The sequence below is a fragment of the Paramormyrops kingsleyae genome, chromosome 19 (genome assembly GCF_048594095.1).
Source record: "Paramormyrops kingsleyae isolate MSU_618 chromosome 19, PKINGS_0.4, whole genome shotgun sequence".
Lineage (NCBI taxonomy): Eukaryota > Metazoa > Chordata > Actinopteri > Osteoglossiformes > Mormyridae > Paramormyrops > Paramormyrops kingsleyae.
The window spans coordinates 3522060-3549119 of NC_132815.1; the positions used below are offsets into that span (position 1 = coordinate 3522060).

Sequence of the window (27060 nt, forward strand, 5' to 3'; positions counted from 1 at the left end):
CGGACAGAGCGCGACGTAATCATCTATTAGGCAAACTCTGATTTAAAGTGGCGCTACTTAAATGTAATACATACCCTTCGTGTTGCATAAGCAAACTCATTTTTTTATCAATTAACACCCGGTACCACTCGACGGCAGCGGCACGGACGTGGCGGAGCTGGTTGGTTGGCGCGGTAATTGTTAGCTGTCGGCGTGCTGAGCGTAATGATGAAAGGCTCATGCTGAGGCTGTGTTAATTGTTTTTCACAGGTCTCCTTCCTACGACCTTGCGTCCTTGCCAAGGCTACCCACGGCACATGCCTGCGTGCGCCTCTGTCACAGGCCCTGTCACCCAGCATACATCATACCCCTTCTCCGCATCACACATTCATTCTGCTGCCTGGCAACAATTACCATCTCTTTTCCGTCTGACCTCCTGGCAAATTGAGAAGGAGATGGCTCTCGTAAGACCCATTCTGTCTCCTTGTCTTCTGTGTGTTTTTTCTACTCCATTTTCAGATTATATACACAGATACACATAGTCCAATTACATGCAGAAAGACAACTGCCGGAATCTAGCAGTATCCACGTGTAGTACAGTGAGACCAAACACCGGCATCACCAACAAAGAATTTTGCTTCTTCTGCTGATTGGATGCTTCAGCTTATTGAGATATATATTTTTTTTGATCCTCGATTAACAGTGTTTGGCCGCTTTACAGTAAACACAGTCCGCGACAGGAGAGTCTACAAGCTTCCACGACAGCAGACTGGGATGCCATTAATGCCAATCGTACCAGCCCACCCTCGGCCTACCCCCAGATCCCTTCTAAGGCACTAAAACGGTGACAGCAAGCCCTCTTTAGCACAGGAAGCGTGCAACGCGCACACTTAGCCAGAAAACTGGAGCCCCATTTGGTGGATCTGTGGAAATAATTACAGAGTTCAGTGCAGTCCGGTGTGCGTTCTCAGGCTGTCAAAGGCCGAGCGTTTTAATTACTGTAGATCACCAGAAGAATATATGACATCGTTCCGTGTGCTAGCGCTGGCAGAGAGGCTTAACGATGCATGTTATCATAAATACTACAGATCTGCGACTACTGGAGCGTATTTAATTGCCGAAGCGTCAGACCCACACTGGCAAACTGCGTACACGTTTCTCAGATGTAACCGCTGACGTTGTCGCTACGGCAACGTGGTTCTGTGCTGCGAAACACAAACATCGCAAATCGCTTAACGGGTTTAAGACGCGGCTAAATGCAAGCAGGAATAATGGATGGCAAAGAAGCGGCGCGTGCATACGCGACACGGAGGTCATCACTCAGCATTTCTCGGTCTCGGATGACAGATGCCGTGAAAAGGCGTACGCGTGGCGACGGCGGCCGACTCGGCGTCGCCCTCTGCTGGTGCTCACCGGCATCTCTTACCTGCCTGGCTGGTGGCGATGCTGACGGCGGCAAAGAGCCGCTGCGTGCGGCTGAGGTCCGAGACGCCATTCACCGCCTCCACCTCAAAGGTGTAGTTGGCGTGCGGCAGCAGCTCGGAGATGGTGACATAGGTGTCGGTGAGGCCGGCCTGCTGTGGGGCGTACACTGCGTTGCTGCCGCACTGCACGCATTCCTCAGGGTCCCAGGTACAGCGGCGGCACACCACCCGGTAGGTGACATCACTGCGGCCTCCCGTGTCTGCCGGGGGGGTCCACTCCAGGGTCACTGTGGTCTGGTTGATGTTAAAGACCAGATTCTGCGGCGCTGAAGGGGGCCCTGTGAATGGGGGGGGGGGGAGGGGGCACAAAATAAAGGGGAGGTGAGTCAGAGGCCTGCCGGCGCGAGAGGGGAACCAGCAGGACTGTGAGGCTGATGTTAAGGCCCAAGAGCAAAGTGCTTTTTCCAGTGCTGTGGGACGTTAGCCGTGTATTAGCATGGCGCTATTGCCGGCGGCGCTCGGGAAGATGATGGTGATGGTGATGGTGATGATGGCTGTGAAGAGCCTCACGGCTCTTTGTGCATAATGACGCATGCCGTTCGCATTTCATTACGCATATGTAAAAAAAAAAAAAGAAACAGAGCCTGCGACCTGCTAAGATGACCGCAGAGGCTGCCGCGATACAGATGACGGTGGAGACGGTCCGACTTTACGATTTCGGGCCAGAATGCATGTTCCTGCCCCAGCGATTTATGGGTCAGATTTAAACTCAAGTTATTGGCCCATTTCGGACTGCAGACAGAACGCAGTGTTGTGATAAGGCCTAATTTAGCTCAGCGTGGTGTGCAGACACAATGCGGCACGCTGAAGGATCGTGTCATTACCCCATAAAGCCCTGATTTATAAACAGCATTTGGGCTTTAAATATTACGAAGTCCAGGCCTAATCTGACAGTAACAATCTCTACCTCAATTAAACTGCATTTTTTATGAGCCAGATGTAAAAAATTTTGTGTAAAGGTTCTTCTAAAACAATGCGGAAAGTTTTGAAGTGATGTAACCTGGCAATGGGAGAAACGCTACCTTTAAAACACCTTTTTTTTTATTCCCAGGAACTAAGGAGGGGCAGATGAGGAGAAAGAATTACTCAATACTATCTGGAATTAGTACAGCTGCAAAGTGAAATACAAGCACATGCAAGTCGGAGTTTAGCCTAAAAGGTCGGGGGAGGTTCATGAAAACAGCAATTAGCTACTATGCTGAAGAAGATCTGGAATGTTATGAAAGGACAAAGCCTGGGACAGCGGTCTGGTCACAGGTGGGACAGCATGGAGAGACACGCTGCCGTTTGTCTTTATGAGTGTCTGTTGGGCCTCAGTATGAGTATGCGCTTTTATTCCTCCCCTCCTGGCGGTGGCGCTAGCCTTTCCAAAGGTGAACACAGGGGCTGCTAATGGCCAGGAGTTGCTAATGGATTTAGCCTGGACTCCACACCACAGCGGCAGCAGCTATGCACTTTGTGCCGAGCAGTTTATTGTTGCCATGCCTCAGTGTCGGGGGGCAGTTCTGACCTTCTGAGGTTTTTCATTCTCCTATAAGTATTATAAAGGGTTTTGATTCCATTCCACTGATTTGTTTTTTTCCCCCCTATGATTTTTTACTACAGTGCAATATTAACAGTTATGTAAATATATGCTGTTATTCTTGTTAGATCTGTTAAGCGCTCTGGGGCAAATATGTTGTGAGTATAAAGATTCTGAACGACACGGCAAATGCATATGTAACCATCTGATTAAATTCAGACAGTAAAACATCACTCTGTCTTATCCTGAATTTCTTTCTAAATAATCTTAGCCTCTCTACAAATACAATGCATCCATCAGGTATAGACCATATACCTTTTTCTGGCATGTATATAGTGCTTGCTGGACTGCACAGTGGCTTGCTAGTGGAGCTGAAAGGCCAGGGACAGGAAGTGATGTAAATGAGTGTGTCGATACAGGCAGCAGGTGCAACTGCAATCCCACTGGCTGATGCTAATCCCGCCCACAAGCCCCTCAGCGACACATGCACGGCTCAGTCTAATGAGATATCTCAGTGCCCCTTTTGTTTGCCCACAATCACCTTGGCAACATTTACTATTAATTAGCCCAAAGATTCTGAAATTACTCTGAACCGCAATTTGAGAAGCAAAAAAAAAAAATCAAAGCGTTTTCCTCCATTGTGAAAAATGTAAGACACGGCACAAGGGGGGGTCGCAACTCGTGCTCGGCTAATGTAAAAACAACGTTATAACGCAAATTGTCGTCATGGATACGCCTGCTTCAGATGTGGGCCGGTATTCTTATAAATCACTTAACTGCACACCTGTGGAAAGGCTCGGGGAGACTTCCCTAACCCCCAGCCCTGACCTCCCCACCTCAGCCCTGCTCAGCAGACTGTAATCAATAACGCATTACGGACCAAAATTGCAACAGAAACCACAGAGGCGGGCTAAAGGTTTGAGTAAAGGGCAGCCGCTTCCCCAAGGCATTAGAGAATAATTACTGAAAAAAACGACGCATTTTGCTAGCAACTAAAAAAATGTACATATATAACGGTAACAGGAACTTGTGAATGTTGTCTTAATAATGTCCAATAAAATGTAATTTTTGTTGGTTTTATTTAAAAAGCTATTTGCAAATATTTCAGATATTCCATCCATCCATCTTCTAAACCATTGTTTCCCAGTCCGGTCCTCTGGGACCCACAGTCGTTCCACATTTTTGCTCTCTCCCTGCTCCTTGTCAGACTGTCCACATTTTTGCTCCCTCCCTGCTCCTTGTCAGACTGTCCACATTTTTGCTCCCTCCCTGCTCCTTGTCAGACTGTCCACATTTTTGCTTCCTCAAAGCTGGGGTCTGTGAGTCTCCTGGACCGGATTTGGAAACACTGTTCTAATGGCGTATCCGGTATGGGGTCACTGTGACCTTGTGTCTGTCCCAGGCAGGACGAGGCACAAGTGCCCCCTGGAGGGGATGTTTATCGACCCCGGGGGCGTGCAAGTCACACACCGCGGGAGCAAAGCCAGTGTTCCTAACTGCATGCCTCTGGCCTGCGGGGGCAGGCTGGAGCCCCCAGAGGACATCAGCGTGATGCAGAGAGAGCTTGCAAGCCCCCCCCCCCCCCCCCGACAGAACATGAATGAGACTCGAACCCCCAACTCTGGAAGTATGCGGCTACCCACTGAGCCACCAGCTTCATTTTAAAAATAATTTTTACTAAAAGCATCACATGCTGAGCATTATAAATACATGCTGGGGAGGCGCCCTGAACACGGCGCTCGCTGTCTGCACCCCCCCGCGTGTGCCCGGCTCCCACCCCCCCCGGACGGCTTCCTTTCCGGCCCGCTGTACCTGCGGCGCACAGCACCGACATCCTCAGCCTCTGCCTGTCTGCCGCTCCTCTCAGCTCAGGGGCTTGTGCCTCTGTCCGCCGTATCGGCCCGCGTTCCTCCCCGCTCGCTCTCTGCCTTAGACGGAAGCTTCATTTCATGGATTTGCACAGATTGGGACGTCTCAATCGAGCAGCGGCGGTGGCGGGGGGGGGGGCCTCTGCTCCCCGCGCACCTTTGTCTGTCTGCCCTGTCAGCCACTTCTGACGGCACAATGCCACAGAGCCGCTGGTCCGCCGATTCTGCTGTCCTTCCGTTCCGCTTTTGAATAAGCGCCCCCCGGTGACTAATTCTCACGCCGCGCCGCCTGCCCCCCTCTCTGGCGGACTCCAGACGCGCTGCCCTCCCCCGAACCCCGGTGCTGCCGCCAAAATCTCTCGCTTCCACTTGGCCTTTGAAATGACTTTTTCACGGCCAGCCGGTGCTGCTGGGAAGGACGCCGGGAAAAACGACAGAGCGCGGTAAAGGTCTTTAATAAATTAAACTAATTTGTCGGCTGTCTTCATAAAACAGTGTTGACGCCTCTTTATTGAACTACTAAATGTCCTTAAATAAAGCTCTTCCCTTAAGCTTGTTTTTATTATCCTGCACAGAGTTTTAAAGACCTCCGTGAGTCGGGGCTTAGGACAAGCGAATCTGAAGCTTAGCTGCTTAGAAAACGACTCTTGGGCGTTGCGGACATACCACTGCCTATTATGGATCTAAGGACTCAATGGAGAGTCGCTTCTGCTTAAGTCAGGCTGAGGAGGGGAGGGGGGGGTCGCCCAAGCATGGTAATTACATCACCCACCAGCTCTAAATCCTAATCGGCAAACGTGTGCCCTGACCTTTGACCCCTGCGCCAACATGGAGGGGGCCGGCACATTCTTGGCAGAAAATGGCAGACGAGCGCAGAGCGCACATGACAGGCGGACGGACGGGGGGCCCTTACGACTCTCTGTCCTACAGCCCCCGCCTCGTCCCCTAGCAACTGCTGACAGGATGGAAGCTTTGAGAGATGTCAGCCCAGAGAGGTGGCGGACACGGGGGGGGGGGGGGGGGGGCACTCAGTGCTGCCCTTTTCAGACCCCACTAGCCTCGGCGCTGCTCACAGCTGTCGCCTGATTGATGGGGAATCCAAAATCTGTCACCATCTCATGTCTCCCCTCTGTGCTAACAGAAATATCCCCAGCAAAGGCCCTTCAGCGTATCTCATTATCGCATCAGTTTGCATCTGAATGAGACGACTCCTTTTATGCTCCTGTAGCCTGGGTGCCACTGGGCACATACACTAAAGCATGGCACCCCATAATATACATTTTAGCTTCATGTCCTTTTAAAAAAAATATTTCCATTCATTGACTATTAGGAGTATGATTTCCGTTTATATATATAATTTCCGTAACTGGAATTTCAAGAAGATGTCCCTAATCCATGTTCTATAGGGATATGTCACACTGTTTGTCTTGAGCCTACGATTATGTCCGAGCGCTCATTTAAAAACCTGCCAATCAAGCGCTTCATTCAAAGCATGTAAATTCACATCCAATTACCTTTCAATTTAATGACATTCTAAATCCCAGCAAGTAAATCTCCTTCCTTGTCAATTTGTGTGGCCAAAATAACTTAATCCAGATATAATTGAGATAAAACAGACAGACAAAAAGCATTGTTAACCATGGCGGATGGTCATGCTGTACGACAAGAGGCCCATTAGGTATGAGGAGAGCTGCTCAGAGACAGACAGACAGACAGACACAAACATACATACAGACCGACAGACACAAACATACATACAGACAGACACAGACAGACAGACACAAAGCACTTTTCCTCTTTTCCTGCTTAAGTATTTTACCCTCAGCTCATGTGGAACACAAATGTAGAACAGGAAAGTTAAGCAATCCGCTCGCAGACGGTAAAAGCAGAGCTCAGACGTGAGAGGAGGGTAATGGATCTGTCATTCATAAAATGGACTAAGCGGTTGGGGGGGGGGGCAGTTTGACTTCTCTTTTTGCCCGGTTTACCAATGGGGAGGCTTTACGTGGCGACTGGGTCGACCCGGCCATCTGCACCCGCTCTGCCACTGATTGGGTCGCGGAATTAAGACCGGGAAGAGAGGTGCCCAATTTGATTCAATTTTCAGCTAATGTGTAAAGTATAAATCAGCATGTCAGAGGAGGACCCTCATTTTCCCTGATCCGTCGTTAATGGAGTCCTTCTCCGCCCCTGGAACGCTGTTCGTTAAATTTAATTTTCAGCCCCCCCCCCCATCTGACTCCGGCGAGCTGGCCGTCGGCTCCCTGGGGGAGAGAGGGTACAAAGGCAGCACGGCCTGGCTCCTGGAGGAGCGCCGCCGAGGGGGAGGAAAGCCTGCCCCCCCCCCCCACTACGGGCTCTCAGCGCCCACGCCAACACGCCAGCGACGTTCCTCCCATAAGGGTAACCTTCACCAGGACAAATGGAGACATGAGGGGCGTCCGGCCGTAATTGCGATCTTTCCGACAGGAAGTGGCAAATTGCTCTTCTGATCATTACAAAAAACAATGAAAAAAGGAAAAGCAGGCACTGAGACATAATTATAAAAAGACAATGCAGGAGTAGGGGGGTGGGGGTTTAACGAGCACTGGCCAAAGAGAGCAGCACATGCTCTCCAGACGCTGAGGGACTTACGCGTGCAGGCCGCGGAAGGCGGGTCGGACAGCGCGCGGTAGTAGCCGTCCTCGCAGTCGCAACGCCAGGAGCCTTCGCGGTCGTTGTAGCTGCGTGCTGGACAGCGTGAGCACTGCAGGTCCTGGGAGGATGCCTTGTAGAAGCCACGACCACAGGCTGCAGGAATTGAGGGAGGGAGAGAGGGACGGGTCAAGAGGGCTGCGTACAGGATGCGACATAGGAGTCCATGTTGAGCAGGAAACAAACCCACGTGGCCATCGGCAAGGAGAAGGACGTAGAGGCCCATGTGCGCAACCAAACAGCCCTTCTATGAGTGCACAGCTCAGCTAAGGAACACATTCCTCGACAGAGAAGACAGCTAGGCATGACATCATCTGTTGCTATGTTACGCATTACGTCGTACTAAGCAAAAATTTGGTGTATTTAGAGTAACAAAAAAATTGGTGAATGTGTGTCAGGGGTGTTGCGATCTGGGTCTGGTCACCATAACAGAAACAGTGTATTCCAGCATTTCACCTTCAAAGTTAAAGGTAACATGAAATGACTTGTCAGCTTAGGATCAAAGACAATTCATAAATTATTTAGAAATCGCCGGTGGCTACAGGCATGGATGGTTAGATTTATCCGAACTCTGCGTTCATAAATAATGTAGGCACTTATTTTATCTCACCATATGGTCACAATGTTCTAGTGAAGAACCATGAAAGGTGATATTTAGAAACAGGAAGTAAGCAATGTGTGTCGGAATGAGCTCATTCACTTCATTTGCCAATGGACAGATAAACCAGAAAGAAATCCTTCAGAAAATGTGGATTTATGCCTGATTTTCAACATGCTAAACATACACAAAGTGTTTGCTTACACTCTCTGGGAAATAAGAGGTCAGTATTAACTTCCAGGAATTTAATTTTGCTAAAAATTAAATACCAGAGCATAGATATGTAGGAAATTTTTTACAGCATGGAGCTTATATAAACCTTACAGAGACAATCTGTTTTGTCCACTTCTTGTCAAAGGAGAAACAGACTGCGGCAATTTAATGTTACTAAATTCAGTCCTTTCTGTGACACATCCCAAATAAGCTGTTACCTCATATAAAGGTTATTTTGGTGGGGATGACATTGTGGGTGGGCAATTAAAACAATCAGCCGATGGATAATGCCTGAGTTCGACATTTTAACACGTCTGGACCATAATTACTCAGCTACATCTGCTTGGCACGCACAGAAGCCATAATGTTGCGTTTCAGACTTCACAAAATAAGACAACTGGCAACGTATGTAAAAGATCCAATTTCATCGGTATTGTTTCCTTACCCTTAGGACTGGGAATGAAAATAGGAATTCCAGTGCTTTGTGGTTTCAATACTTTGTGGTTAACTTCCTAACAGGAAACACAGCCCCATTAACAATACTGTTAAACTAATTTTCTATGCTATACTGTTTATTTTTTTTGTGACTAGGTCATAAATATACAACAGAATAAATCTGTATTGCATTACGAGATTAACTCATAGTTTTTGTGTGTTTCAGTTTCACCCGTGTTAATGGTAAAACGACAGGCCCGTTGTTGCACTGGGATAATCACAGACATACTGCGTTCCTTGTTTAAATGTTTCCAACTATACGGCTGTTTAAACATTCTGATAAGTCGCCCCGTCTGTTTGCCGTTTCTTATCTGAGAGCCGTAAGCCGGAGGGCCGGCAGGTCCGTGGCCCAGCCAGGATACGCACCGACCGTATGGCTGAAATGGCTAAACTGTCTACCAGCCCAAAATTAGCGGTTATCTGCACTAGTGCGACGTAAACGGAGACCCTGAAAGTAAACAGCCCTCAAAAGCTACAGATTTTGCGCTATCATGTTTATTTTACGTTTTTTTTCCCGATCACTCTCTGTTTATCGATGTCTCCGAATAGCTGAAATGTTTGTATAATACAGGGCAAGTAAAAGGCCTGCAAATTGGTCCTGAAATCAAACAGTACTGAGACGCGAGTGACCGTGTGCACGCCCTCGTGCACGCCCTCGCACTGCTTCTGCCTCCGCCTCACTTTCCGTGACATGCATTAACACGACGGCCCAGGGCGGGCATTCTTAGCCTGGCAGCGAGTGCTGTGGGCTGGCAAACTTCCTCTGCTCGGCAAACCCTGTGCCAGAATCTCCTTTCATGAGCACATAACTGTACGTTCGGGATTAATTTTACGTGACACTTCCTCCATCACAACTCGAGGACGGGAAAAAAATTCTATTGAGTCATAATTCTCTTGTTCTGTGTTTTTTTTTTTCCATAATGTAATGGCGCCATTATAATACAGACCTATTCTGAACGGATAGAATAAATCTATTTGTTTTTTTTTCCCCTATCAATTTAACCTGATGACTATAAGCAGGCATCACTTCCTGCATCTCGCACAGCAATAGGGCTTTAGCATGCAGAGAAAATTCCACAAATATTATTCAAGTGTCTGGGGAAAAAAAAGGGGAAAAGGAGGCTTTTTTTAGACTAGGTTTGACTGACTGACTGTCCTCATTGGCGATGAAGACATACGGCAAACAAGGGAAGGAAATTAAACAAACAAAGGCAGGACGAATAACATATTAGCGGATTTGTGACCCTATTCTGTCAGGCCCCCGCTGCAACTCAACACAGCGGCAGGTTGACACAAACTAAAGGAGGTCCGGGAGAAACGCAGCACTCCATTACTACGTGGGGGAATTAGGCACGCCTTAAGAATAAGGCTGATGTTAAGCAACGAAAAAAAAAACGGTGGGGGGGGGGGGGGGGGGGGGGGTTTAGATTAAAACCATCTGACATTCTAGCGAGCTCCTTGGCAAACTGCACATAGCCTGCATCTGTAATTTTGCCTTCCAGTGGTCAAGCTGTCGCATTCAGAGCAGGAGACAAACCGCCACACTCAGCATTTCTTTATATATGGCGGTGGTGGCTCCGGAGGGGGAATAAGACCCGGCGCATTCTGCGAGGGGGGGGGGGGATGTCTCAATCACAGGCTGCCGTCCCACATGCCAGACAGCGGCGCTCGACACGGACACGCTAAAACACAGCAAAGGGCAGCTAAAACTGGTCAGGTTAACGTGCTTCAAGCACCCTGCAGGTTACATGAAAAAGACCAGGACAGCAGTGACAAGGCGGCCATAGATGGATGAGACGTCAAACTCAGGGGCGACATTTTAATGTAAGAGATCTACATTCTTTCATCCACACCAGCTACTAGTCACCAACAAATATTAATGTACCAGAGTCATTTTCAGTTACTAGTCACCGACAAATATTAATGCACCAGAGTCATTTTCAGTTACTGGTCACCGACAAATATTAATGTACCAGACTCATTTTCAGATACTAGTCACCGACAAATATTAATGTACCAGATTCATTTCAGTTATCCAGTCACTGACAAATATTAATGTACCAGATTCATTTCAGTTATCCAGTCACCGACAAATATTAACGTACCAGATTCATTTTCAGTTACTGGTCACCGACAAATATTAACGTCCCAGACTCATTTTCAGTTATTAGTCACCGACAAATATTAATGTACCAGATTCATTTTCAGATACTAGTCACTGCCGGTGTATTAACGTACCAGATTAATTTTCAGTTACTGGTCACCGACAAATATTAACGTACCAGATTCATTTTCAGTTACTAGTCACCGACAAATATTAATGTATCAGAGTCATTTTCAGATACTAGTCACCGACAAATATTAATGTACTAGACTCATTTTCAGTTACTGGTCACCGACAAATATTAACGTACCAGACTAATTTTCAGTTACTGGTCACCGACAAATATTAACGTACCAGACTCATTTTCAGTTACTGGTCACCAACAAATATTAACGTTCCAGACTGATTTTCCGTTATTAGTCACCGACAAATATTAATGTACCAGATTCATTTTCAGTTACTGGTCACCGACAAATATTAACGTACCAGATTCATTTTCAGTTATTAGTCACCGACAAATATTAATGTACCAGATTCATTTTCAGTTACTGGTCAACGACAAATATTAATGTACCAGATTCATTTTCAGTTATTAGTCACCGACAAATATTAATGTACCAGATTCATTTTCAGTTACTGGTCAACGACAAATATTAATGTACCAGCTTCATTTTCAGATACTAGTCACTGCCAGTGTATTAACATACCAGATTAATTTTCAGTTACCAGTCACCGACAAATATTAATGTACCAGACACATTTTCAGTTACTAGTCACCGACAAATATTAATGGACCAAACTCATTTTCATATACTAGTCACAGCTAGTGTATTAATGTACCATACTCATTTTCAAACACCTAGTTACTGCCGGGGTATTAATTTACCAGACTCATTTCCAGATATTAATCACTGCCGGTCTATTTAGGTACTAGAATCATTTTCAACTACTAGTTACTGCTGGTCTATCAATGTACCAGACTCATTTTCAGATACTAGCTGCTGCCAGTTTATTTATGTGCTGGACTCATTTTCAGACACTAGTTACTGCCGGGGTAATAACGTATCAGACTCATTTTCAGACACTAGTTACTGCCTGGGTAATAACGTATCAGACTCATTTTCAGACACTAGTTACTGCCGGGGTAATAACGTATCAGACTCATTTTCAGACACTAGTTACTGCCGGGGTAATAACGTATCAGACTCATTTTCAGACACTAGTTACTGCCGGGGTAATAACGTATCAGACTCATTTTCAGACACTAGTTACTGCCGGGGTAATAACGTATCAGACTCATTTTCAGACACTAGTTACTGCCGGGGTAATAACGTATCAGACTCATTTTCAGACACTAGTTACTGCCGGGGTAATAACGTATCAGACTCATTTTCAGACACTAGTTACTGCCGGGGTAATAACGTATCAGACTCATTTTCAGACACTAGTTACTGCCGGGGTAATAACGTATCAGACTCATTTTCAGACACTAGTTACTGCCGGGGTAATAACGTATCAGACTCATTTTCAGACACTAGTTACTGCCGGGGTAATAACGTATCAGACTCATTTTCAGACACTAGTTACTGCCGGGGTAATAATGTATCAGACTCATTTTCAGACACTAGTTACTGCCGGGGTAATAATGACTCATTTTCAGACACTAGTCACCACCAGCGTATTAATGTACCCGACTCATTTTCAGATACTAGTCACTGCACTTTCTTCTCGTTGGCTAGTTGTCTTATTTGGTTCTTACTTTGGAAGATGTCGTGTATCTCCTGCTCCAGTCCTGCTTACACTCATACCTGGGCTTTCACTGGAGGCTCAGCCAGGCTGCACTTACACCTAGAAAGCACACTTACACTTAGCTGGCTTGAAAGTAAGTATGGTTGCTATGTGCTACTTGGCTTACTTGTTTGGTATGTTGGGCTAAAGCTTCTGCTAAATAAAAATAACTAAATAAATTCCGAGCAACATTATTAAATGTCACATGCGTCCAGCCATGGGCTCGGTAATCACGTCTTTTCTGCAAAACAGCCACTTAGCGTAGCGCCCAAATTAAGCTGAGGCGGTTATCTCTGTCTTCCATCGAGAATGGCGGTGAGGTCGGCTCCACCAGGAAATGAAGGGCAGCCCCGAGTGTCTCACTTCCTGTTTCCCCGTGGCTTGGAGCGGACAGCGGTTCCGCGTCGGGTTGAGTGCCCAGCGACAGGCACGTGGCAGACGGTCTCCTTCCCCAGGACCCCGACTTCCCTCCCTGCCCAGGTCCGGTCATGTGTTGAATCTGCCCGGCTGTCGGGACGGATGTGGAAAGAATGCGGGGCGGCGGGGCGGCGGACGCGGAGAGCGGCCTGCAGATAGCACCCCATTAGAGTGATAAAGGAGGTAGAGGAAACGAGCGGACGACAGCAGCAACAGGCGACCCCTGCTACTGATGAATGCCAGGTGGAGCAGGTCAAGCCTGATAAAAGCCACGGTTTGTTTTCTTATTTCAGCCGCTGCTGCACTGACTGACGGCGAGGTTCTATTTAAACACCAACACAGAAACCAAGAGACGACAACACGCAGGCCAAGAGACGACAACACCACCCGCGCGCAAATCGCACCCTCCTATTTCCCTAATCTGCACCACTTCTTGTTGGTTTGCTGTTTTCTTCCCTTTCTCCATTTTGGTTTCATTTAAGTCTCGCCACCAGTCCGGAATACACAGGAAATTGAACATTTCATTGAAATTGAACTGCCTGCAATTCAGGTCTTCATTTTCAGTTGTTATTACCTCAGAAAGTCTCAACGTAATATTTAAGAAGCGAAAATGCAGAGCCTAATGTCTGCTACAAAACCGTGTTCCACTCCTGCCTGATACAGGTCATGTCTGAATTTGTTGAACGCTCAGAACTCAGAACTCCGTCTGGTCCCGGCTCTGGACAAACGGCACCTTGCCCGTGATATGAATGTTAATTGATGCCGCAAGGAAATGAAAAAAATAAAAATCTATTTTTACCATAACCACTTAAATACCCATTTGTGATAATTCGGGTTCCCACATTTTCTGCCTTGTTTTTCTCAAACATTAGTAAGGAATTAGTGACTTGTTTACGTTATCCCACAGAAAATCTCTGATAATTTAGTAATCCTTCATAACTTTGCTTTATGAACTTGTTTTTAAGTATAAAATTGTATTTATTATGCATTTATATATTGCATTTCTTATACAGGCATTAATTATATTTAGATAATAATTTAAAATTTCTTGTTTTAACTTGTTGTGATTTTTTTCTTTTCATATGGACACTTTGGGCCAACAGGTGCCCCGAGATCTTTTAACGAGACTGAAAACCTGCAGCTCTAATTAAATGTATAAAAATGTAAAAAAAAAAAAAAAAACACGCTCCCTAAAACCCACATAGTGGAGATAAAAGACACAGAAGCAGATTCTATATGCTGAACATATGGGCTTCACCCTCAGATGTTATAATCTTCTGCCTTAGAGAGAAAAAGGCGTCTCTATCCGGCGCCGGGCGACGGAGCCCATGCATACAGCACACAAAGGGGAGCGGAACCGAGCGGCCCGGCCCGGCCCGGCCCGGCTCAGCTGGAGGTGCCCCAGCCGCCGTGGATTGAGTTTCAGAGACCGCGCTTCCAAACGCAGCTCATTGCAAACACCTACATCCTGGCGGAAAAGGCTTATGGAGGGTAACAAAAGACGGCAAAACAGCAGATCAGAAATAACAGATTGGATGGGGGGGAAATCACATACTCACCCCAACTCACACATAACCCCACGCGTTATTGGGACAAAACTGGCAGACAACCACTCTATTCATCGCTGGTACCTGTGCCTGGATGGGGATAAGTAGCTTTCCATAAGAAACAAAGACAAGATTAGTGTTTCCTTACACCGTATTAAAGGGTTATCCTCCAAAAAAGGGGGGGTTAATCCTGAGGAAAGTGTTTGATTGGACATCAGACGGATTTCCTGATTATGTCCACCGTGTGTCCATGACAGGGATGTAAATGAAAATGCAATTAGGCTGCCAGAAAGCCACTATTCAAAATTCAACAGCCGTGCACTTTCCAGACTTGTTTCTCGAACTACCTAAACAAGCTGTCAATTAAAGAAGCAGCTGAATTTTATGAAAAAATTATGTGATTAATATGCTACGGGCCTACATTTGGAAGAACGTGGACATTAGCTACTGTCCATGTCACGCATTTCGGTCGTAAAGTCTTTATGTACCAGCACGAGCAGAGAGTCAGGATACAGTAGACTGATGTATCTGAGATTTAACAGAGAACAGTTCTTAGATGGCAATAGAAGGGAGTCCAACCACCTCACCCTGTGCTGTATAACATCAGCACAATAATGTGTGATTCCTTTTTGTGTGGCTAGATAAACACAGATGTGCAGGTATTAGCGTCCAGTGGATCTCTTTAATATAAAAAAAAAATCAACATAAAATGATTTGACAGCCAGGAAACAATTTCCATTGCCATTGAAGTGCATATTTTTGTTTAAAAATATGTATGTTTAAAGACTTTCCATTTATTGTAGCTATTTGCACTAAATAACAGTATTATTAAATAATATGACTCATAGATATATCAAAAACAGATGAACAAATACTTTCATCTGGATTATATTTTGTTATTGTTTGAAATCTTACACTAGACTTAAAAATTACATTGATCTCAGTTATATTAAACAGTGTAAATATATATCATGTACTACTACAAAATCACAGCTGAATATTACAAATTTGTGAATGAAATGTGAGCTTTTTTAAATTAAATTCATTTAACTGTAGTTATTGTTATGAAACCGTAAACTTTATTTCAAAGGACAGGGAACTTTTAAATTATCACCATGCTTTGATTATAATTCCTACAAAATAATGTCACAGATACTGCAATGCCCTTGGCCAACAGGACATTCCTAATGATGATAGTTAAATGGTCACAGAAAAACAACCCGGACAAAACAATCACAGAAAAACAACCCAGACAAAACAATCACAGAAAAACAACCCGGACAAAACAATCACAGAAGAACAGCTTGGACAAAATGATCGCAGAAAAACAGCCCGGACAAAACGATCACAGAAAAACAGCCCGGACAAAACGATCACAGAAAAACAGCCCCGAACACCTGCACAGCCTCATTCTCCCAGCCATGTTGTCAGACTGATTTATGCACTGAATCATCTAGTTACAAACACCGACGTTGCAACATGCGACGACTCTCTGCAAAGCTGTCCACAAACACCATCCACTATTTTCGAATTTACCTTCAGCTCCCAGTGAACCCCGTACTTTTATTTTCTGCATTTTATGTGTGTGAAATTGCCTTTAGTTTGGTGCATTTAAGGGGAAAAAAAACATATCAAAGCGGTCACTTCTGCTCGTGGTCATGGTCCACTCCCAGTGAAGTTCTTCAGGCTCGAGAAGACAAAAGGAAACCAGCTTTTATCAGACATGAAAGCAGGCAGCCTAAAGGTCTGCCTCATCTGGAGACCCCCACCACCACGACTAATCGAAGGCAAAAACATCCCAAAACCTCAGCACTCAGGCCCTCACTGCCTTTCTGTTTCTCTCTGACACACAAATCAGGATTTCAGATTGACCTACCAGTCTCGTCAGATGTCAAAGAGGCCACCTGACCTAACTGCGTGGCCCCTGGCCCCGGGGTGATGCACAAAGACAGTGCCGGTGCATCCGCAAGCAGCCCCCAGCAGGTCAAGCCAGGCAATCAATCTTCGCAAATGACAGCGTGCTGTTTACATTAACGATAATTATATGCTACGGATTACGATCATTAAGACAGCTTGTGCTGGAATTTCACCGCTGAGTTCTAACTTCTAACTCAATTTGCAACAGTCACCCAGGATATGCTGGATCAGGCTGGAACAAAGCGGCTTTATATTCTGAAAAGGCAAGGTATTGACAAAGAGAGGTCACTAAATTAAGGCTTTCCTACTGGTTTCTCCAAATTCCTGTTTTTTTTTTGTTTTGTTTTTTTATGAGAAGCAACGTTATTTTTTCTGTTGCTCATTAGACAACTGCATCTCAATCCACGAACAGAAAGAAATACCTAAGAGAGCCAATTCTGCTGCAACTTTGAGAGCCATAGCAAACAAGCCATCCATTTTAAGGTTGACCCCTCATGCTTGAGCCTTATAAATATGTACCCTGCTTCTAAATTAGAAATCACAAAAAATAAGAGGTTTCCTTGGATACAAAGCCGACGTTTCCCATTGAGCGCCAACACAATGTGCGGGACATTACGGAGGCGATGACGTGCATGGATCTTCAGGCTGTATATAAAAAATCTAAACGCTCATTTAAAACTTTCTCTGCAATGGGAGGCTCCCATTAAAAAGCTATAGTAATTAAGAGTCATCACCGAAAGCTGTGAGCTGTGCAGCATTCTTATTGGCTGTCACATACACCAATCACGCGTCACGAAGGGTCAGGTTGGAGGAGCAGAGGGAGATGAAGAGGCCTGTCTTAAAGTCATTTTATTCTTTCCCGTCTCCTCATTCACAAGCAGCATTTTCACACCGGGCCTCCGATGTGATGCAAGGAGTTTCAAGGTAGCAGAAAAGGGAAGTATGAACCACCTTAAAGTGACAACAAACGCCAAACAGGACCTGGGCCCCGGGCATCTGCGGAGCCGCGAGCGACGACAGGCGTCCACAAGCTGTCGGAAATAACTCATGTATATATGAATATAAATCAGCGGGTAATAAAAATAATCCATCTGATGGCTGAGGCTGTTTTCGGGGGACGGGGCCCCCACGGGGCCTTTGGCCCCCCGAACACGAGCGCTGCTCCGGAAAAAACGATTCATTGAATAATATATGCTGATAAACCTGCCTGGACGCATGGCGGGCGGCGCGTCCCCACATGTGCGGCACGGTCTGTGCCGCGATTGTCAGTCAGCACACACACAGATGCAGCTCCGATAAGATATGCACTGTATTGCGGCAGAAAGCAGAACACACACACACACACACACACACACACACACACGCTTCCTCACACACACACTGGCACGCAGCGTGAAGCCGTAGTGGAGCAGCTCCCGCGCTCGGCGTCAGGTGGCATTAGCGGCCGCGTGACACGCCTCTCCCTCATTGGCTATGCACAGGGTCAGCGAATATTAACTTCATTTACACTGGGCTGCTGTGCGGCGCGGAGGTCCTGCCCTGAGCTGCGGTGACGTGGGCGCAGGCCTGACAGGGCGCTGTCATGTCCGAAGATGGATGATCGCGCCGGCTGACCCCCGCTTCCTGAGGAGTCACCCCCCCCCCACCTCCACCCCCTTCCACCCCCCCCCCCAGCCAGGAACAAAAGCCTGGGCCGCTTCTCGAGCCTCATCTCCACCGGCGCTAACAGGTCCCGACGTTTCCATCGATCCCCGGTTCCAGCCCCTGATCCTCCTAAGCTGACTCTCCCCCTGCTATCCAAACCTTGGCACAGATGTCTATTTCGTAATTGCTCGCCGCCGTCTGCTGGGAGCGCTGGGATGGGACGGGCGGACGCGGTGTCAGCGGGGACGGCATCTGGCCGTTTAGCGCGATGCCCCCCCCCCCCCTGGCATTTAAGAGGGAGGGAGACGCTGGCGGGTCAGTGTTCCCGCTGCCGGGGGTGTCCCACAAGGGGGCTTCTGCACTTCAATCTTCTCTTAGGAGAAAAATCGATAACTTATTACGTAACCCTGCCCCCCCCCCCCAACATCGTGAGCACGGTGAAAGGACTTTTTAAACGTGCTCAGAAGTGCCCTGTAGCGTGAAAACTCTCCTTTTCTTCCCGCTCGCTTGCTCCTCTTGTGTAAAACAAGCACATATTCCCGTGTTTGACTCTGCGCAGGGCATGTGTGTGCGTGTGCGTGTGCGTACTGTGCCGGCGACAGTGACAAGACCTCAATCCAGCGTCCAAATTGTTCTTATCCCGACTCGCTGGAGTCCCGAGCCCCCCCCCCCGGTGTTTTCCTGCCCCCCCACCCCATTTACGCAAACGAGCTCATTAGCACTTGTTACGGAGGGCCGTTCGGAGCACAAGCCCTCACCGTATCCATCAGGAAGCTGTCGGGAAGGGATGCAACTCCCCGGCCCTGAGGCACGTTTAAAATGCGACGTGCGGCCCTGCCTGCGCCTGGACCTGCCCCCCCCCCGCTGCCGTGACGCACCTTGGCTTTTGTGGCCCGACCTGAATAGGCGGTCCATCCCCTGGGGGGCTCCTGCCATTGATCACTCCCCAGCAAACTCCTGTCAGACTCTCTGACGGTCCTGAGACGGATGGCGTCTCCGTTTGCCTGACGTCGCCCGTCGTCACGCGGCGACTCATAGCCACCCATTACATTTACATTTATTTTATTTAGCAGACGTTTCTGTCCAAAGAGACGTACAAGTGAGGCAAACAGCACATTGCAAACAAACGGCTGCTGAGGAGGCGACTGGGCGTAAGTGCAGCCTGGCTGAGCTTCCAGTGAACGTCCAGGTACGAGTGTAAGCAGGACTGGAGCAGGAGATACACAACATCTACCAGCAAAGCAAGAACCTAATAAGACTACAGATGCTCTCCGGGTTACGATGGGTAAATGTTTTTCACTTTCAGTACATTACTCAAAAAATTACTTGAGATATTCAACACTTTATTGTAAAATAAGCTTTTTGTTAATGATTTTGCCCAACTGTAGGCTAATGTAAGTGTTATAAGCATGTTTAAGCTAGGCTAGGCTATGACTTTTGTTAGGTTAGGTGTACTGTATTAAAATGCATTTTCGCCCTCTGATATTTAACGACGGGTTTATTGGAACGTAACCCCATCGTAACCTGAGGAGTGCCTGTACTTACATTTACCGCTCTCCATACTGAGCAAAGTGATAAATGAGTGAAATGAGTAAGCAGGCCATCCATTGTCTGCGTACATCGGAGCAGGCCAGCGGTCAATCACGCACCGTAGGTCACTAATTAAGGCATAATTTTGCGATGTGTTAAATTACACAATCTGCATTCCTCAGAGCGCGCAACGTCTTCAGAAACAAAGACGCCAATGTCTGGAAACAGGCCTCCATTTTTGTTTGCCCTCGATAGTCACAATGTCTCCATTTCAGCAAGTGGGCACCGGTGGGGAGAGAAGGAGCAGAAGAAAAAGAACAAGAAAAAAAAAATGTAGAAAAAACGAGTGCCCGCTATTTTTACACAACGTATCTCTATGCAAATAAACCCTGTTGCTTGCGGCCGGACACTTCAGATGGCCTTTTTTCAACACCCATAACATTGATTCGACTCTTTTGGGGAAGGAGTGGGGGTGCGGGGGGAAGGGGGGGGGGATAGGGAGGAGGGGGGAGCATGGGAAGAAGAAGAAAAACGGCACTGACGGCTGCACAAAGAGAGACGTAGCGAGAGGCGAAAGACAAGCTGTCCCTCTCCGCTGGCGGTGATGAATGACTTGATCACAACAGGTTTCGCAGCGACCTCGTGCAAACATGGAAGGGGCTTCTACGATGACACCGCTGAAAGCTCATCCCCCCCCCCCCCCCCCCCAGTCAAGCTCTATCCTCCTTAATATTTTATATAGGCCATTTTCGACTTGTATTCAGATCGCTGGGGAGGGATAGTGTGGTTACGAGACATGGCGGGAAATAAAGAAAAAGGGGCGAGAGAGGGGAAGGCTCTGGGCCGTGAGCGAGGGGCAACGCGGTCGCCACGGAAGGCAGGTCCTGTTCCGGAAAAAAGCAGGGAATGACTTCCGTGTGGCAGCGGCCTTTGTCTCGGGACGACACCGGTGCAGAGTCGCGCTGACGCAACCTGCGTGGGCCGGCGTCGCTTTTCATGGCGGGATTTCACTCGGCGCGGGAGATACTGGTGCCGTCCTTGGAGCGATGGAGACTGACGGCTCTGATGATCGTCTCTGTCCTGCCAGGAACATTGTTTAATTGGCCGGAATGGCCGGCACCCCCTTCCTTGCGCTCCGAGCGCGTGGCTCAGCGCGCCGCGCCTGGCTTTTAGCAAAGCCCGGTGCAATTTGTCTACTTAGACGGTGACAAAAATGTCCCTGAGCCACGCGGATTTTATTTTCCCGCGAAGCTAAAAACACACACCGTGTTACGCGCATATTTATTTGGGAGTAATCCAAATAACCGCAAATCTTTTTTATGATTTTTTTGGACCATTACGGGTTCCAGGTTGCAGAATTGCCCCTTTGTCGTTAAATTATGTTTCCCCACATTAGGCGCCTCGGACTGGATGGGGCCCATTAGGGTTCTCCACGCTGTCATACATTTCACAAGCACCCTTCACACAGTAACTTGTGTATATTTGCGGCATAAAAGCTGGCAGCTAATTTGTCCTGAGAGGAAAAAGTGCTCAATTACTGCCGCGTCTACACATCATACACGTTTTTGTGCTGGCTGCCTATTTTGTACACAAAAGGTTGGGCTGACAGGATAAGGTATTTTAAACTGACATAACTGACTCTCCCTCTTTTAATCCGCGGGAAATTTCATCAAGGAATAACACTGGGTGCCACACGAGGGACCTGAAAACCACACTAATCAAGGGGGCCTAATTTTGCAATATGGCACACTCAGGCCCAGCTATGGCCGTAATGTCCTGGGACTGAACCACTGTGGTGCACTCTGGTTTTTTTTCTTTTTGGGGGGGGGGGGGCAAAGGAATACTGAAAGATTATTTGGATTTTTTCCAGACTTGTGTATTCGGAAAGTGATTGCTTTGGCCACGAGCCAGCAAAGGAACTGCTCTTACTGGGGGACATGAGCGGGGGGAGGGGGGGACGACGAGGTGCTAGTTATCATTTAATCCCAGCGTCAACAGCACTACGGCAATAAATTAAGAGCCTTGTAATCAAACAATTACCACGGATCCCAATTATAACACTGCAGATTTTCTTCACCTGCGTAATTTGCTGTTTATTACATGGCTGTCGAGCACGCATAGCAAACTACCCCTGCGATGCTTATCGCAATTTTCGGAGGTGACCTTATTTGTCATCGGCATTTTTTCCGGGTGCATTAAATCGATGGGAATTAACATGGCCAGCATGCGCAGGAAATAATGCACTGAAGAACGACATCAGAACTATTATGCGTGATCCAATTTTCAGATAAAACTCAAACAAACCAGGACGAGAAATGAGATATTTACAGAACTTCATTACCATTGTAATATATTTCAGCTTTACCTTTCCCTTATTCCCTGTTGAGTCTAAGGCTTTCTATAAAAACCCCTAAGTGGTTTCAGTCCATTAAGGACCTTCAGGTCTTCAGCACACATAATATAATTTAAGTTTAAAAAGCGGAACCTTCCATATGGATGTACTTACGTTCACAAGCGTCACCCTTCTGGTGGAATCCAGGCTTGCAGATACACTTCCCAATGGGAACAAGCCACTCCCCCTCAGCACTGCAGTGCATCTTGGGAGAGTTGTCGGCCTCCTCCTCCGCGTCGCTCACGCACATCCCTTCCACTTCGACAAGAGACGAGAACTCAGATCCGGTCACAGTGTCGGGGAAAGTGGCCAAATTCTCAATGATCGACCAGCACTTCTTGTAATACACTTTGACGGACACCAGAGCAATGCACGCCCCCACATCCTGGAAGGCCAGGTAGAACCCGCGTCTGGATAGGGGGCCGATAATGCGAACTTCAGTATTCAGCTTCATCTTCCTTTCTCCCAGATCCCCCTGGGTGAAGCTTTCATCAGCGGCAATAGTGTCAATTTTCACGTACTGGCTCTCCCGTATATTCCTGCCGACCTCCGAATCGGTCTCCTGGTAATACAAGTTGAACGTCTCCTTGCATGTGCCCACCACACCCGGTAAGCTGTTACAATCCCTCAATGTGAACTTCAGTTCCACAAAAATCCTCTGGGCATCGCCCTTCTCTATCCAGTTAGTCCGTAGCCAGTTGTTCTGATTGGGTTCCATCACTTGGCACACTTGGTACGTGCGGATGGGAGTGTAGTTTTCATCCAGGCCGCTGATCTCCTCCCACTGCAAGACAAGGACACAGCTTTGACATTTGACCGCGTTCTCCAACAAATACAGGTATTTCACTTATCAGATTGCCCACTCCGGTTCATGAATATGCATGAGCACGGGTGCAGCTTATCTCAATGATATTTAATGGCGATATCCAATTTGCCGGTTAGCGTCGGCACTAAGTGCGGCGTAGCTCAGTCGTCGATGCGAAAGCCATCCTTTTAAAGCAATTCAGCTCTTGATTTGAGAACATCAATAGGGCTAACTAACCATACAACGGTTTTGTTTATTTGTCCCAGGAAAGCCCATAAGAATATAAAACTCAGAATAAAGGCAAGTAAATTGGGTTGCACTAAAAGGAACTTTTTTTTGCTTTCATTTGAATTGATTACGATAAAAGGACGACTACAAATAACTAACCTTCAGTCAGCAGTTATTGGATCCTACTAAATATATCTGCTTTGATAAATAATAGATAGTACATGTAACGTTATATTACATGTGATTATCTCTCTACACACGAATCTATGTTTATGGAATGGATACTATAAATGAAAGCATTGAAATGCTTACTTGGAAACTAGCGCCGTTTATTAGCCACCATTTGTGAGAACAAACTTTTAAAATACAACACGATCTGTGCGCTGTGTAAACATTTTTTTTTCTTTTATGGTGGACAGTAAAAACCAACTGTACATCCCCAATAAAATGTATCTTATTTATTAAGAATAACACATTTTATTTTCTCCTTTTTGAAACATTTATTTTAAGACTGGGACCGCGATAACAACAAGTAAAGCTGTATAATGTGTGCACTGCGGAGTGCTATGCTGCCAAACTGGTTCAGGGCCCAAGTCAAGTCGGAAACACAAAAGTAGTATCAACCAAGCGGACAAAATGCCACCCACCGCTTGCACATTCGGAATGTCAGCCCCCTTTGATTTCATTTGCATAAACAAACATTCTAACACAAATGGCTTTCTCAGACCTGCAGTCCAAGTGCCTGCGTTTATTGCTCTGAGCTGCCAAATGCTGTCTAGGTGCCAGCTAAGTCACAGTCCTGAATCTGAAGAAAGTCTTGCCTATTAAATGAGTGAAGGAGACATATAGTTGAGAGGGTAATAACCACATTAAACTCTTTAAACAAACCCTGACAATATAACAGGCATGATCCATTTTGTCTTCTTTTTACTTGCCTCTATTGTTAATATTCTGGACCCCAGAAAATTGTGAAGATTTATGTTCACTACATTAACAACGTTCTTTGCATATTTCAGTAAGGATGCTAGTGTGCATCCCTAATTTTTATTCCTACTCCTATTGAACATTTCCCCCAAAGTGCCTATTAAATGTTCCAAATGAAAGAAACAAAACGCATTAACAAGACAACAGCTATTTCTTACCTGTCAGTTCAGTATTGGATTTAATTTTTTATAATGAAACCAAATTAGACCACTGAGACGCAGAAAAACTACGATTATATACACTCGAGCCAATAGCTACAACCGCATCTTTGTTCAACTACCAAACACTGTTGGGACCCGGGAGCCCTGTGCACGGTTTGTGGTTTGACATATTTCATTAGTGTTGCTAGAGTGGTATTATAAACAGGTTTTACAGCCAACACAATTATATGAATGACTCAATAAACATTTCTCATAAAATATTAAAATAAAAGACAACCAATCATTGTCCTGTTAAACTGCACCTGAAATAAAAACGAATCGACGCCAGGGTTTCCAGTCAACGGAATAATCCGCGGCAGCTCATGACGACGAAGCAAAATAAAAATGTGAGTGGGCCTAAATGATCTGGCTCACAAATATAAGGTGCGGTAATTTAGTACTTACCCCGCTAGGAGGTGAGGAAATCCACTCCAGCTCGGTTTGCTGCGCTTTAGAATCCAACAGGATCACTGACGGCGAAAAAAAAAATACATAAAAATAAAAAAGAAAAGCGTATTGACTTAAACACTTAATCTCCCCGTATGACATTCTGACATCAATGCTGCATGTAAACTATAGGTGAAATAAACTCACAGCATACGAGAGGGTTTTTTTTAATTATAAAAAATTTGACGCATGTAGAAGAATGGGAATAGAAGCGCAGATGAATATGAAAGGACGCACTTTTGCAGCAGCGCCTCACACCTGCTACTCAGCAAAGGGGCCGCGGCTCCGGCGGCGCACGTGCCTTTACGGGGACGCAGCGGAGCACGAGCACCGCGCCGATCTCGCTATGCTTTTCCTCTTTTTCTTTCCTTTTTTTTCCCTCCCCTGGCGACCTTTCACTACAAGATGTCATAATATTTATAATATCCCTTCACCCTACCGCTGAATTATTTCTTTCCACGTTTATCTCCGTGAACATCTGAGAAATTACGATAAGCGCGATTACAGAGAACAGAAACCGCCATAATCGCTTCCCAGTTTTGTCAAACCCCCCTTTTTTAAACCCAGAACCTTTCACGGGAGAAAGCACCTGCTACTGTATCTAATGAAGCATAGCATGAGGACTATTCCTAGGTGATTTTCTTAATATATTGTAGTTTTCTTATGGGTGATCATTTGCTAAAGCACGGTAACTTTGACCTCTCCGCAGCGGCAGTGTGACATTTTACGGTCTTAGCAAAACACAAACAAGTGAAGAAGTTAACAAGTGATCTAATGTCTGTTCCTGCGTTTCTTCGGAGACGGTGTCTGAATTCGGGCGGTTTGTCTCATCCCGAGCCGCCGAGATTTATCTTGCAAATTCATACCCGAAAACCCTCGACGCTCAATAGTTTTTGAGCCACCGATGCCTCGGTGTACATTTCAGTGCTCCGATTCACCTTTGTATTCTTGGAACACCGTGGCATAAATATTACGGCTACTAGACATAATATATGATAGCCTGTATATTGTTCGTTGTGTTATCTGTCCAAATGTAAGATAAAGGGGCAAAAAAAATCTGATTCTTTCGAAGTCTACAATAGGAAGGAAAAAACCAATAAAACAACTGGCAAAAGCCGTACATTTGCAACGCTAGAAGATTAAATTTAGATAGGAAAGATAATTATAAGTAAGCTGAATGCAAACAATGTCGATTTATACATAAGGCAGCCCTGAAACTGTCGAATATTTCACATGAAATACAGCGAGTCTTCTTAAGGTGAAACACTGAACGACTGTCTGTGTGCTTAATACCTTATTGCCAGTGTGACACACTTTCTTATTCACACTTTCTCTTTATATGCTTTTTAAATCAATTATTTAATTGTTTTGAAAAAACCCAGCTTATATTTTTCCGACCACCTTTTGTGATGGTGATGAAGCATTTCCAGTTAATTACAGGCTGATTATAGCTCTTGTTAACGTGTAGCTATTCAGTTATTTGATTATCAGTATATGCTCAAAATTAGACACATAAATGTATCTTAAAACCTTGTAAACTTTCCAATATTCGGCTTGATTTCCATTGTTACATATTTAGAACTGCTGTCATCAGTAAAACAGTATCAAAATGTAACGGTTTACTTACTAATATATTATAAAATGCATTGTGACAATGTAACATTCTGCCATCGCGTAGAATGATACAGTAATTAACCATTAAAGTTTACAGAACGTTTCATCGAGCGGTTCCGAGGAAAGCACTTGATTTTCGCTGCGCATATAGGTACTTCCAGCTCCTGTTTGTATATCACTTTACCACGGGGCCGCGACAATGCCCAGAATGACAGGACGCCAGAAGAGCAGAGGAAACTTTAGCGCTTACCTTCTTTTGCATTTTGTGCTACTCCAGTGTTCGTAAAATAGCATAAATGAAGGCATAGGGTAATCCACGGAAAACGAATCGTTGTGGAAACCATGGTGCGACTGGAAGTTAGCTAGTCGGTGTGCGCGCTTTGCCTCCACGACGCCCGATTTCCATTGACGATGCTAGACCAGCTCTGAATGTGCTTCTTTACAGTCTCTCACTCAAATAGCATCGGCAGCTGCGGGGCGGGGCCTGCGGTAGAGAGCGTGCCATTCAGCTTGATTGACGGGACGGCCAGCCACAAGATGTGCGAGGACGCCAGCATAATAGGAACCGTCTGACCAATGATCTTGCACTT

General features: G+C 46.2%; 1 protein-coding gene and 1 long non-coding RNA gene across 3 annotated transcripts in view; one reads left to right on the forward strand and one right to left on the reverse strand.

The window, feature by feature from the left end:
• The window catches only part of epha7 (eph receptor A7), a 62045-nt gene extending 35140 nt beyond the window's left edge, over positions 1-26905 (reverse strand). For both annotated transcript variants that reach the window (XM_023810188.2, XM_023810187.2), the window contains exons 1-5: positions 26721-26905; positions 24815-24879; positions 22307-22976; positions 7488-7643; positions 1406-1741 (exon numbers count right to left, since the gene is read on the reverse strand). In XM_023810188.2, the coding sequence (XP_023665956.1) occupies positions 1406-1741; positions 7488-7643; positions 22307-22976; positions 24815-24879; positions 26721-26814 (1321 nt within the window). In that variant the 5' untranslated portion in view covers positions 26815-26905. The remainder of the gene's footprint in view (positions 1-1405; positions 1742-7487; positions 7644-22306; positions 22977-24814; positions 24880-26720) is intronic.
• On the forward strand, positions 13021-13966 carry LOC111843014 (uncharacterized). Its single transcript, XR_002838043.2, has 2 exons — positions 13021-13345; positions 13456-13966. It is a non-coding gene; the product is annotated as an uncharacterized lncRNA (long non-coding RNA).
• Positions 26906-27060: the final 155 nt, after the last annotated feature.